We start from the raw sequence: 12,021 nt of genomic DNA on the forward strand, positions 1-12,021 counted from the left end.
TGCTTTGATTGTACAAACAGGATTTCTCTCGCGTCTTTGCCGGGCTCAACCACGTCGTCAAAATGCACATGCCCTGGCTCTCCTCCATCCTCCTGGCGGCCTCGTGCTCCGCCGCCATGGTGCCACGCGACGCGGCCCAAGCCGAGCAGTTCCGCACCTTGATCGGCCACGACCTCCCCACGGTGGAATCGTTTGCACGCATCCCGCTCCCCGAGGTACGGGTCATGACGGCCGAGGAGATTGTCGACTGGGGCGGCGCCGCCACGGACGCTCCTCCGGGGAACCTGACCGTGGAGCGGCGCGACATCCTCGGCGGGGTGGACGACCGCGTGAAAAAGCTCGACACTGGATACCCGGTAGCTCTCTCAATTACATCATGAGTCTATAATAACGCCCTCCCAGGCTTGACAACGCTGACAAGCAACAGTGGAGCGCCATGGGCCGCATCACCATCCTCGCCCCCGGCCGGACGACGTGGTGCTCCGGGTCGCTGGTGGGGCCGCGGCACCTGCTGACGGCGCGGCACTGCATCCTCGACGGCGCGGCGTTCGTCTTCTCGCCGGCCTACGCCAGCGGCGACCGGCTGCGCACCACCTACGCCACGCACGTGCTGCACCTGCCCGGCAAGGAGAAGCAGCCGACGGGCTGGTGCGACTTTAGCGAGGACTGGGCCATCCTGCGCCTCAACGACGACCTGGGCTACGGCTACCTGGGCTACAAGCTGGTCGAGGACGCCATGTCGGGCGCCGACCTGGACTGGTGGACCTACGGCTACCCCCAGGACCGGGACGGCGGGCAGGTTCCGTATGCGCAGAACCGTATGTGGTGTTTTGCTTTTGGGTGTGGGAGGGTTTTGTTGTTGTCTCTCATTACTGACAATTGACACAACAAAACAAAAACAGGCTTCAAGATCAAAAAGGTGGGCACCTGCAACGGCGACCCCGCCACGCCCCTCGACTCCACCGCCGATGCCTTTGGCGGCCAGTCCGGCAGCCCCGTCTGGATCCCCGAGTCCGGCGGCCGCTACCAGTACGGCGTCTTGGTCGCCATCACCGCCCAGTCGACTCTCATCTCCAACGGCCCGGCTCTGCTCAACGGCATCATTGCCACCCGCCGCGACTGGCCTTGATAATGTCGACAAGTTGTTGGTTGGACGGGAAGTCGTTGTGATCTGGGTTCAAATACTCTGAGCTAGTTGTCTTTGGAGAACTTGGATTGTTTGCAAAACTTGGCCTTACACATACGACCATACCCACTGGAATATACGGGATCCCGTCCGCTCTCCCCTAGTCAAACCAGTGAGGGCCGAACTAGTACTCAGGTGGGTGACCACTGGGGAATCCTCGGTGTTGTATGTTTTGGTATTTTGTCTTTTTTCTTTTTGTCCCAACAGTGCTTGCTTTTAGTGACATTTGTACTGAGAGTAGAGTATTGGCAAGGGGAAGCCATTTAGACCAAGCCAAGATTAATGACAATGGTGATTCGGGAGTCTATAGTCCGTTACTTTGGTTAATTATTGACTCCTATTGTCAGGTAGCGACATGTGCTAAAGAGTTGGCAATTTGTTAGACCGCATTCACTGTTTTCAAACTGCCCAAGGTCCAAGGCAGCAAACGAAACCAGAGTATTCTGTAATGTTTGATAATATTTCAAAGAGCATAAAAACGCCAATCAAGACATTCAGCCCGGGTTCATCACATTATACATAATAGAGCAAACAACCCTGCAATAGTTTAGTAGCCCGCGGCCATATCAACCATCCAGCCAAGTACGCCCCACGATCTGTATAACTTTCTCCATTTCAAACCATCCCTTTGCGTCGTACCATAACCCTCATTCTGCCAAAACACTAGAGACACGATTCTTTTTGAAAGTTGGATTACCTGAGGCTGCTTGTTCGCTTGCATGATCACTGGAATTCAAAAATCTCTCGTCAACCTGTCCTTGACAGCTGAGCATCGATACATCCAGAGAAAGCTCTTGCACTAATGCAGCAAACCCCACAAAAGGTGCTCGTTGTTCGTGGAGCTCACAAGTCTGAAGTGATGGTCTTGGAATATACTGTCACTCGTAGTGTTTACTGGCTGTTTCAAGTCGATTGTCTTTGATATACAAACCGCGCATAGAGAACAGGGTCCCTCCCTTGTGCAAATGACGTTCTGTGACTCGTGCACCTCGCGCAATGAATTCATCGGTCCCCTTTCCATGCCCAAAGACCCGGAGTTCACCGTTCATGCAATGAATCGGCCCAGATCTGTTACCCAAATCCAAAAGACTTGTGCTCTGGTCCGACTATTGACGTTATTACATCTCCTCTACCGCGAATATTATCAGTACTTTCTGGGTCACATGTATAGCCTCTAGCTTACACGTTGATTGCAACCAGACCTATGACCTCGTGGCTATTCCTGACGAAAGTCTGAGGACGCCCTCATTTAATTGCAAGACCAGACTCAGAATTTCATTCTCCTCCGGCGCACCTTTCAACCGCCAGCCCTCGGTCTCAATCGTGTAGCCGCGGGGCAGTCCAAACCAGCCGTTCCAGCCCGTTCTTTTGCACGCCTTGTCGACCGTGACCTCGTGCATCCTGGAGCCGACCAGGATAGGCACCTTGGCGGGAGGGACGGCAAACTTCTTGGTGCTTTGATACCTGGGCGTGTTTTCATCTTGGTAGTACACTGAAACTTTGCAAAAGTGAGGGTCGGATTCTGCGACGGCTGGAGCCGCCAGGTTGAGCACGGCGGCCGTACAAGCAAAGATGGATCCGAACCGCATTGTAGCCGTCTTTTATTAAATGGATATTATATTTCTGTTTGCAAACGGGGCTTGAAGAGGAAGACTAGGACGGGAAAACGACAAAGGAAATGAAAACTGGGAATTAAAAGTGAAATGCAAAGTAAAGGCAACAAATGGGCTCAAAGTAGTCCAAAGAACATTGAATCTGCTTGGTATTGTTAAAAGTTTTATCATCGCTGGTAAAAAATCATCATCGCATTAAGGGCATAGTTTTGCGATTATAAATAAGTATCGAATCCCGGTACAACCCATGTGAATAACGGTGATCCCGGATTGCATTTTGTACATAGTACAGTACAGGTTCTCGACAAGATCCCGGATCCATGGCTCACGGACGATCGCGAGACCCTCCGCATCTCTGGGATACAAGGCCAAAGCTCGTGCCAAACTGCGCCAAAAGTCCAAGCCGAAGAGGGACGCTTTTATATAAACAGTACGACAAAGCTATCAGCGATTTACTATCCTACAAGACTTTGGAACACGGATACCGAGTATTCGAGTAAGCGGTGCATAGGGGCTGAAAGGCTACACTAAGAGAACCGACTCGCGAATCGACAGGGCAACCGGAAGCTATCATCTATGGGGATTACATGTCCGCCAAAGTTGAACCGAAGAATTTCGACGGCGCCGGCATTTTTACGGCAATTTCCCTGCGGGGTCGGACATCGCTAAATTCAGAGGGCGCAGCCCGCAATTTCTCGATTCTGCATCGCATCCACTGGGTCCAGCGGCCACCGCCTCAGTACGACCCCGTCCACTCCCTATCTAGTTCTGGAATGTGCTTTCCCAAGGCGGGGCGGGCCGCCTGCCTGTTCGCGCCGAGCTCCTGCCTGATTGGAACTTTTTTGGTCGAACCCTGAGCTTGTGGTGTTGAGCATTGGTTTTTTTGCTGGGCTGTTGCTGGGCTGTTGCTGGGCTGTTGCAGGGCTGTTGCAGACAAAGGATAACGGCAACCGGTTCTCTTGCGACGGGCTCTCAAGTATGGTCAACTCCACCTCAATACCTAGGTAAAAGTTTGGATCCGGCTTATCTGCGTCCTGTGTTGGGGCTCTGTTTCTTCCACTCCGAACAGCAGCAGCCTTACCAAAACAGCATGCATGTGTTGTGGGCGGTGGACCACAAGACCCCTCCACCCTGCCGCGGTCTCTGTTAAATTGTGCGGTGCATGTCGTGTCCTACCCAAGCATCCTCTTTTGTCCGCATAGGTTGGAATTTTGACATTTACCACCAGTCCAAGTCGTTGCTGTCCAATCCAGACATGGATCATGACAAGAGAGGTGACTGGGAAAATTGGCTCAGAGAATACCTGGAAGCTCCTGTAGATGACATCTACGAATTGCCCATAATCCAGGACCTTGCGCTGGACAGGCTCGATGACGATGACATTGAGCTCCAGATACAGCGGCTGATGCCTGCTGCTGCCGTCAAAAACAACTTTTGCGGCAAATGCCGGGGACAGCTTGCGGACTGGCCGGCGCTAGGCTTGCAGGAAAATCAAGTCACTACCGGCAGAGCCCTCGACACGAAGGAGGTGGAAGCTGCGAGTCGAATGGGATGCCACTTTTGCCAGTTCATGCTCAGCGTTCTGTCGACGAGGTGTCTTTTACAATTTCGCATAATTGAAGCGCGATTATCATTCCTAGGGAATGGGGCAACGGCATCTCTTGGAATAAAGCGGAAGAGCAGCGACAAGTGGGAATGCTGGATTAACTGGCCAGGAAGATTTGCGACGGAGCCACCCGAACGTTGTGATTGGAAATCTATTGTCGAATTCCAAGGCAAGTTTTTACAAACCGACCATTATATTTTGAATCATGTTGCTTACACCTTTGTTTGAACATGAAGATGAAGGCACCGAGGTTAAAGATGAAGATGAAGATGAAGTTGGCCAATTTTTATTTCTTCTGGCCGCGTGGATGAAACAATGCGATGAGCGCCACAAATGTGCCGTTCAGTACAAGGGCGAATCCGAACTGCCCACCAGACTAATATCGGTCGACAATGGCCTGAGACTGGTCACGACCAAAAGCCTCAGTTCCGGGCCCGTCAAGTACGCCACACTTAGCTATTGCTGGGGCACAGACGACTTTATAAAACTCGGGCAAAACAACCTCGAATCCTTTCTGCAAGACATCCCGGCCGACGGCTTGCCCCGAACCCTTCGAGATGCCATCGAAATCGTGCAAAAGATGGGCATACCCTACATCTGGATCGACGCTTTGTGTATCATCCAGGATGAGGACGACTACTCGGACTGGCTCAAAGAATCGGTTCGGATGCATCAAATATACGGAGGTAGTTATCTCAATATCGCCGCCACCTGTGCCAAAAGCGTGGACGAAGGCTTCTTCCACACGGGCGATCGCAAACGCTTTGCATTCCTGTCACGGTTTGACGAGCATCACAGGAAGGGGGCGTATTTATTCTTTGTCGAGAACGCAGCTACCAACACCATCATCGACACCCACCTCAGCACAAGGGCCTGGGCTTTCCAGGAGAGGTTATTGGCGCCCCGGACCGTTTATTTTGGAGACCGCGGTATGGCTTACGAGTGCAGAACCGACCTCAAGTTTGGGGATTTACCTCTCCCCTTTGACAGCTGGATGGCGGTAAAAGTTTTGCCACCAGACGAGCCGTACCCCTGGCATCTGATAGCCATGATTTATTCCGAGGCACGCCTGACCCATGGCTCAGATTTCTTGCCCGCGCTGTCGGGAGTGGCAAAGAGGCAGCACGAAATCACAAAGGACACATACCTGGCGGGCATGTGGAAGGAGGGCCTAGTAAGACAACTGTGCTGGTCTCGCGTAGATGTCCTTCCGCGACCAGAGTGGCGAGCCCCGACCTGGTGCTGGGCGTCTGGCGATGGCTGGATGCTTTTCCAGATAAACCTGCCAGCTGACGAGGGGAAAGCCCATCACTCCGAGTATCACGCCGAGGTTTTGGACGCCTGGACGAGGCCAGCAGACGGCGTCGATCCGTTTGGGGCGGTTGTTGGTGGCGAGCTGACGCTGGCTTCTGCGTCCCTCATCAAAGCAAACACGGTTGGGATTATCGAAAAGTCCGTCGTGGTGGGTTTCAGCACAAGCTCGGTCCGCGTGAGCATCGATATGGATTGCGAGATTGAGGAAGCCCACGAGCCTATATACGTCCTCCCCATGGTTTCGCAGACAGTCGAGGACGAGCAAGGCACGTTCCCAAAGCGACCAGAGATCTATGGCCTTGCGCTCCAGCGTTCTGGGCCCCGTCGAGGACACTTTCGTCGCGTCGGCATCTTGCAAATCACCAGCTGGATGATCAACAGTTGGAACTCCAGCCTCGAGGACCAAGAGCTCGAAGCTGCCTGCCGTGAGCTTGTCAGGATTATGCAAGAGGATGGGCCCTTTGTGGCAAAGGATATGTGCGCCCGGACACGTGAGGCTGGCGACGGCAAGTGTTTTGTGTTTACGATTGAGTGAAACGAGGTCTAGATGCCATGATAGGCCCATGGCTCCCCGCGACTATGACTTTACTTCAGCTGTTCTTACAAGTGTGGAGACGACGTGCTGGTTGCCATGTGTCCGGGCATTTTGTGACTGGGTACGGCGCACCGGATCGCGGGAAATATCACACTCCAAATTGAGGGGACTCTGGGGCCGAGGATTGTGGCTATTGCCCTCGCCAGTTGACGGAAAAAGCAGCAACGTAAAAGTCGATTGAGGAGCAAGCACGAATGGATGTAATGAGTGGCAATAAACACCAAGACAACCGAGGACCACCAGTACAATTACCAGCAAGACTTGTAGGCAGAAGAAAAGAGACAAGGTCTCGATGCAAACAGAAACGCACGACCGACGAGCAGCCGAAAGAATACTGTCAAATATTGACCTAACAAACAACAGCTGGCGCAATGTTAGAGTGAATAGTAAAGACTGTGTTGGGGAACAAATACAACAAATAAAACTTCCTCTCCGCTAGGTTGTGGCCATTCTATCTAAGGTGGCCCATTCAGCATCCAACTCTTCCGACATAATCGATACAGGTAGATCTACAGATTAAAACCGCTTCGTTCTTCAACCGTCCGGTAGGCCTCCAACCACCCAGCCACCTCGACTTGACAGTCCGCTTCTCTGCTCCCGTCTCCGTGCTAACAAATGAAATGCCGCCCCCATCACACCATCTACTCATCGTCCTCCGAGTCTGAATAGTGATCAAGCGTGGCCCTGTACCGCCGAGCTGCCAAGTCCTCCTCGAGTCCCCCGATGCTCTCGGGATCGACGTAACCCTCGCCACCGAGCAGGCTGAGCGCTACTGGCAAGAAGATGAGCGCGTGGGTTGCCGCAAAGATGACGAGCGCGACCCACACGCGGAAGTAGTAAATCTCGAAAATCTTGGACCGAGTAAAGGCCAGCACCGTCACTCCGAGAAGCTTGGTGACTGTGATGCCCGAGAACACCGACCCGCCGACGTTGGCCAAGGCAGTCCAGGTACGAGCATCACGGCCACGGAAGCGGTTCTTTGCCCGTTCCATAAAGGTCCGAGACGGGAACATGAAGGCGCGCGCAATGTGCACACAGAATTCGACTGCAATTCCCACGCAGATAATCAGGTTGACCAGCGAAACGGCGTTCAACGAAACACCCATCACAGCCATGGCGCCTACAATGTCAACGACAGCCATCATGACAGTGACAGTGACGACGGCAGCTGTGATGAAGGATCCGAGGAGCACAGTGGAGATGACGAAAATCAAGGCAAGCGCCGAACCGACGAGAGCTAGGGTGAGGTCGACAATGCTTGCGTACTGGTCGAAGAAGATGTAGAAAACACTATAAGGGAAGACCTCGGTGCCCGTCTGTGCGCTGATATCATTTGCGATTCTTCGCGCTGAAGCATAAGCCTTGATGAAATCGCTTTGGCTGCGCAGAGGTGTGTGCATCGTGCGGAAATGCGAGGCGCCAATGGTAGTCTTTTCGTGGTCAATGACCACAGCATCGCCATACGCAGCCTGACCTCCCAGAGGGCACTCCTCGGTCGTGGGCGACTGGATGAACTTGTCGAGATAGTGCACAAACTCTTGCCCCTTGGGCATTCCCGACATGGTGATGCTCCACGGTGGATTGCGGTCGGCGAAGCAAGCCTTGCCGTTCTCCACACAGCAGCTCTCTCCCAGATCCGGGTCCAGCCACAGGAAGAAATCGTCGATCCAGCTTGCGGTCGGGGAGGCGATGTAAGAAATTTCCGGTCGCTTGCGCTCCTGTTCCAGTATGTTGGTCATGGAGAGCTCGTTGCACGTCGTGAACCTAGCGCAAACTTCCTGTTGGTGCTCCCTCTGTGTGAAGTTGGACTCCTTGGTAACAAAGTAGACCGGCGGACCCGACTCAAAGTAGGCGTAGAGGTCGTTAAAGTAAGGGATAAGATAAGAATCGTCCGGAATGGCCACGCGCTGGTCAAGACCAAGTTCGACCTCGGGGATCAACGACACTCCTGCGGTGAACACGCCCAAGAAAACGAGGACAACAACAGCCTTGACCTTTTTGCCGAGAAGAGCAGGTGCATAGTATTTCCTGATGAATTGCTGCAGCATGCTCTCCTGTGGGGCCTCATGGTATCGCGGCCCAAGATTGCCAGTGCCATTGAGATGGATGCGCGCTGACTTGAGTTGCACACACGGAAACAGGTCCATGCGGCAGTCTTCGACACGTTGCTGGTTCAGGGTCAAGAATGAGACGAACATGGTTACCTGCAAAAGCGCATTGATGAAAACCGCGCCGGCAGCGTAGATGGCAAAGTTGCGCACCGCAGGCATGCCCACGAAAGCACCCAGTGCAAAGGACGCCGTTTCGGTGACGGCCGAAAACAGAATAGACGGTCCCATCCTGCCCAGAGCCTTTGCGATGCGCAGCTCGACGTCGAGGTCAGGGTGGCTGATATTGACACGCTCAAACTCATGGACAATGAGGAAGATGTTGTCGACACCAACAGCCAAGACGATAAAGGGGATAACGTCGACAATGATCAGAGTTACCTTGAGCCCGAACCACGAGAAGAGACCGATGGAAGCCATGATTGACAAGAGAACAATGGCGATGCCGACGATGCCTAGGCCAAACTTGGACTGAACAAAAAAGAGTGACTTGTTGCGGAAGAATTCACGAAAGTTGAGCGTGGTGGAGCCGAGAGCGATGGATGCATATAGGAACATGACAATGTAGCTGATCACAATGATCTTGGCGTCAGTGTTGGTCGACTTGTTCAGCTCCTGCTCGAGGCTGATTTCGGTCGAGAAAGAAAGTCGCAGGCCCCTGTCGGCAGCTTCCTCCTGAAGCTTCAGAAGGCGGTTCTTCAGAGCCTCCTCAAAGTCCATGGCCCGCGCCTCCTCGGAAGTGCCTTCTGGGAAGTTGTTCAGAACCCACGTCACTGTCATAGCCTGGGCATCTGCAATGTCGTCTCCAGCCCCATACCCGCCCAGAATCATACCGGGATCGATGGGCTGTCCAAAGTCTGGTCGGCACTCGACTGGAGATCGCGCACAGTCCCGGAGGTTGCCTTTCCATCCACCCTTGCTGACGTTGTCGGCGTCGTTACCAAAGTAGGCAGCTACCGACTGGACGACACATGCGGACCCAGTTGGTTTGAGGCAAACATCCTGCAGCATTGCGCCAAATCTGGGACCCTTGAGCTGCTTGACACTGTTCTCGACGTCGATCCACCAGATGAGGTTGTCGTAGCTGAGGACTGGGCCAGGAGACGATGGGTTGGTGTCATTGACCAGGAAGATCTTCTCAGCGCGATAAAACGGCCCAAAGTTGGCGTCGAAAAATGCCTTCTCTTGCGCGGCAGCCGAGGTCGGGCTGACCCAGAGCCGAGCAGGATCCTTTTCAATATCAAACCTGAACAAACCGAGTGACAGGACCGCAACGATAATCAAGCTGCTGATGATGGTGATACCCGGGAATCTCGCTGCCGTATGGCCGAGCTTGCTGAAAGCAGAGTCGCACCACGAGTTGACGGGATAGTTTGACTGAGGCCGGTCGAGCATGGCGTTGTTGTGCACGAGGTCTCCCTCATCCTCGTCGTCGCTCCTAACGGGATCCTGGAGAAGTCTCAGCCTTTCACGGCGACGCTCGTTGTGCTTCTTGAGCACAAAGCCACCAGTAAGCGCGACGGCAAGGCTGAACAGGATGATGCTGTAAGTGAAGATGGCAGCAAACGAGAGGCACGGGAGTGAGCCGACATGGCAAGACCCAGACTCCTTGACGGCGGGAAGCTCGGGGCAGACTTGAGGGCAGTCGACACAGGCACATCTGAAATTCGGATCATCGTCGTTGCATCGTTTGGGCTTCATCTCCCGCGGCGACATGGCCGGCTCCGAGTACTCTGTCGGGAAGTTGATTTGGAACGGTGATCCAATGGCCTTTTCATCTCCCAAAAACTTCAACAGCTGTGTGTAGTTCTTGGCGCCGCCGCCAATAAAGTCCATCGCCTTGGAGTTGGACGGGCCGAACTTGACATCCTTGCAGCTGTCATAAAAGCCAGTTCCATACTCACTCGATATCAGCTGGTCCAGCTCGGTGATTTGCAGCTTTCCGTTCTTTTCCTGAGCCTTGGTAACGTTGACAAACAGGGACTGGTCGGGCGAGCAGGTAAAGGTGCAGAAGAGGTTGTAGAAATTGTCTTTGCATGCAGGGCACGAAGACACGATTTGCCGAGGTGTTGACAGCTCAGACTTGAGGGATTCAACCTAGTCATAGCATTGATACGTCAGCACGCGAGTCCAGGTCGGTCGAACGATGTCAAGGAAATGGTTCACGTACCTGCGATTTATCGCAACACACTGGACCTGTCTCCCACTTTGGCCCGCACAGGTCGACAAGCAACTTGCGAAAGTCCTCGTCAGGGTTCTCGGCAGGTCCGTTGTCAACGCAAGGGAGCTCCTTGCCGAACCAGCTCTTCTTGCCGCAGTGCCCCCGCATGGCACAGCGGCCGGCTTCGTGTTTCTGGGTCCATGGCTGCTCGGCGGCAGCTAGGCTAGCTAGCAGCAGCGAGGCAGATAGGGCCAAGGAACTGATCCTCGCCATGATTTGAGCAGGCAGTTCGTCGCCCCCGAGACGACGTCGGTGTCGAGTTGAAGGTGAGCCGCAATTGCGAAAGTGGGGAGGTTGTTCTTTGGTTGATCAGACGGTTATCGCTGGCCGTTTGTCGGGGTTTCCAACGGTTTCACGGTTTCAACAAAGGATTATTCACTGATTCGCAGTGAGCAGGCGATTGGTACCGAGTTGATGGATTGAAAGCAGTTGAACAGAGTCCCTGCCTAACATGTAGATTGTTGATTGCGACCAAGGTCGTCCGTACCTAGGTGGGCAAAGGCAAATGTGGGAGTGGGTGAGCCAGCTACCGAGGCAGCTTCATGCACCTGCATCGATGACGACGTCTGTCAGAGGTATGTGCTTTGTGTTTGGCCCGAGCTTCTTCCCCAGCCTGCCAAGCCGCCAGCCACGTACCTGCACGTGCTGATAGATCTGCCCCACCAATATATCTTCCAGTCCATCCTATTGGTTCTGAGGGATGGACTAACTCGTTTGGGATGAAACTACCGCTGTAGTCAGGGGTGCGGCCCGTTCATGCCGATCAACAATTAATTACTTGGTACACTCTTTCATTCAACATTGTGAGATTGACCGTCGGGCATATACTTTGTCCTCGTAACCATGGCTAGATTTCCGCCGATTTCTCTGCCCACGTGCTCGCACTTGGTCTATTCGCAGACCTTGCCTACGTTTGTTATTGCTGTGGCCTTTTTCGGTTGACATCTAGAAGAGCATGAATAGGTCGTCGATGTGCATTTACGGCTTATTCGAGCAGCCGTTCAACAGCGCCGCCATGTCTCAGCTACGCATACGTGGCTATCAGTATTCCTCTGCCTGAGACTTTGATCCATAACAGACCCAGGCCGCTGATTTTTGGCGCCGCAGCCAACAGCAGAGCGAAGCAACGACATTTTGGTGTGAATGGTCTTCAATGCTCGCTTCGTCTTCCTTACATTGCTGGTGCTGTTGGGATAGAATTTTGTGGACGTATCAGCCGATTAAACAACTTGACAACCAGTACCTAGAGACCAGCCTGAATGAGGCACCCAGCGGCACAGGTTCTTAGACGGGCCCGGTTATATGACCGTCGGGATAAAGGGAGCTGGGCTTTTCTTCTTGGCCTACAACTTTACTTTTTTCGGCTGGCACGCCATTA

General features: G+C 53.5%; 4 protein-coding genes and 1 non-coding gene across 5 annotated transcripts; 3 read left to right on the plus strand and 2 right to left on the minus strand.

Annotated features, from left to right (window-relative positions):
- Positions 1 to 62: 62 nt before the first annotated feature.
- On the plus strand, positions 63 to 1,129 carry MGG_00822 (uncharacterized protein; the record flags this gene model as incomplete). The annotated part of the gene is made up of 3 exons (XM_003718113.1): positions 63 to 356; positions 428 to 818; positions 903 to 1,129. The coding sequence occupies 3 exons, from the start codon at positions 63 to 65 to the stop codon at positions 1,127 to 1,129; spliced, it is 912 nt and encodes a 303-aa protein (XP_003718161.1).
- Positions 1,130 to 1,242: 113 nt separating this feature from the next.
- On the plus strand, positions 1,243 to 1,358 carry MGG_20351. Its single transcript, XR_001729806.1, has one exon. It is a non-coding gene; the product is annotated as a 5S ribosomal RNA (ribosomal RNA).
- A 1,030-nt stretch (positions 1,359 to 2,388) lies between these two features.
- MGG_00821 (uncharacterized protein) lies at positions 2,389 to 2,775 on the minus strand (the record flags this gene model as incomplete). The annotated part of the gene is made up of 1 exon (XM_003718114.1): positions 2,389 to 2,775. The coding sequence occupies one exon, from the start codon at positions 2,773 to 2,775 to the stop codon at positions 2,389 to 2,391; it is 387 nt and encodes a 128-aa protein (XP_003718162.1).
- A 1,187-nt stretch (positions 2,776 to 3,962) lies between these two features.
- Positions 3,963 to 6,945, plus strand: MGG_00820 (uncharacterized protein). Its single transcript, XM_003718115.1, has 2 exons — positions 3,963 to 4,574; positions 4,642 to 6,945. Exons 1-2 carry the CDS (start codon positions 4,055 to 4,057, stop codon positions 6,252 to 6,254), a joined length of 2,133 nt encoding a protein of 710 aa, XP_003718163.1. The 5' UTR covers positions 3,963 to 4,054; the 3' UTR covers positions 6,255 to 6,945.
- On the minus strand, positions 6,474 to 11,196 carry MGG_00819 (niemann-Pick C1 protein). The gene is made up of 2 exons (XM_003718116.1): positions 10,593 to 11,196; positions 6,474 to 10,519 (listed from the first exon to the last, which is right to left on the minus strand). The coding sequence occupies exons 1-2, from the start codon at positions 10,854 to 10,856 to the stop codon at positions 6,956 to 6,958; spliced, it is 3,828 nt and encodes a 1,275-aa protein (XP_003718164.1). The 5' UTR covers positions 10,857 to 11,196; the 3' UTR covers positions 6,474 to 6,955.
- Between the last annotated feature and the right edge of the window lie 825 nt (positions 11,197 to 12,021).

This window comes from Pyricularia oryzae, chromosome 5 (genome assembly GCF_000002495.2).
Source record: "Pyricularia oryzae 70-15 chromosome 5, whole genome shotgun sequence".
Lineage (NCBI taxonomy): Eukaryota > Fungi > Ascomycota > Sordariomycetes > Magnaporthales > Pyriculariaceae > Pyricularia > Pyricularia oryzae.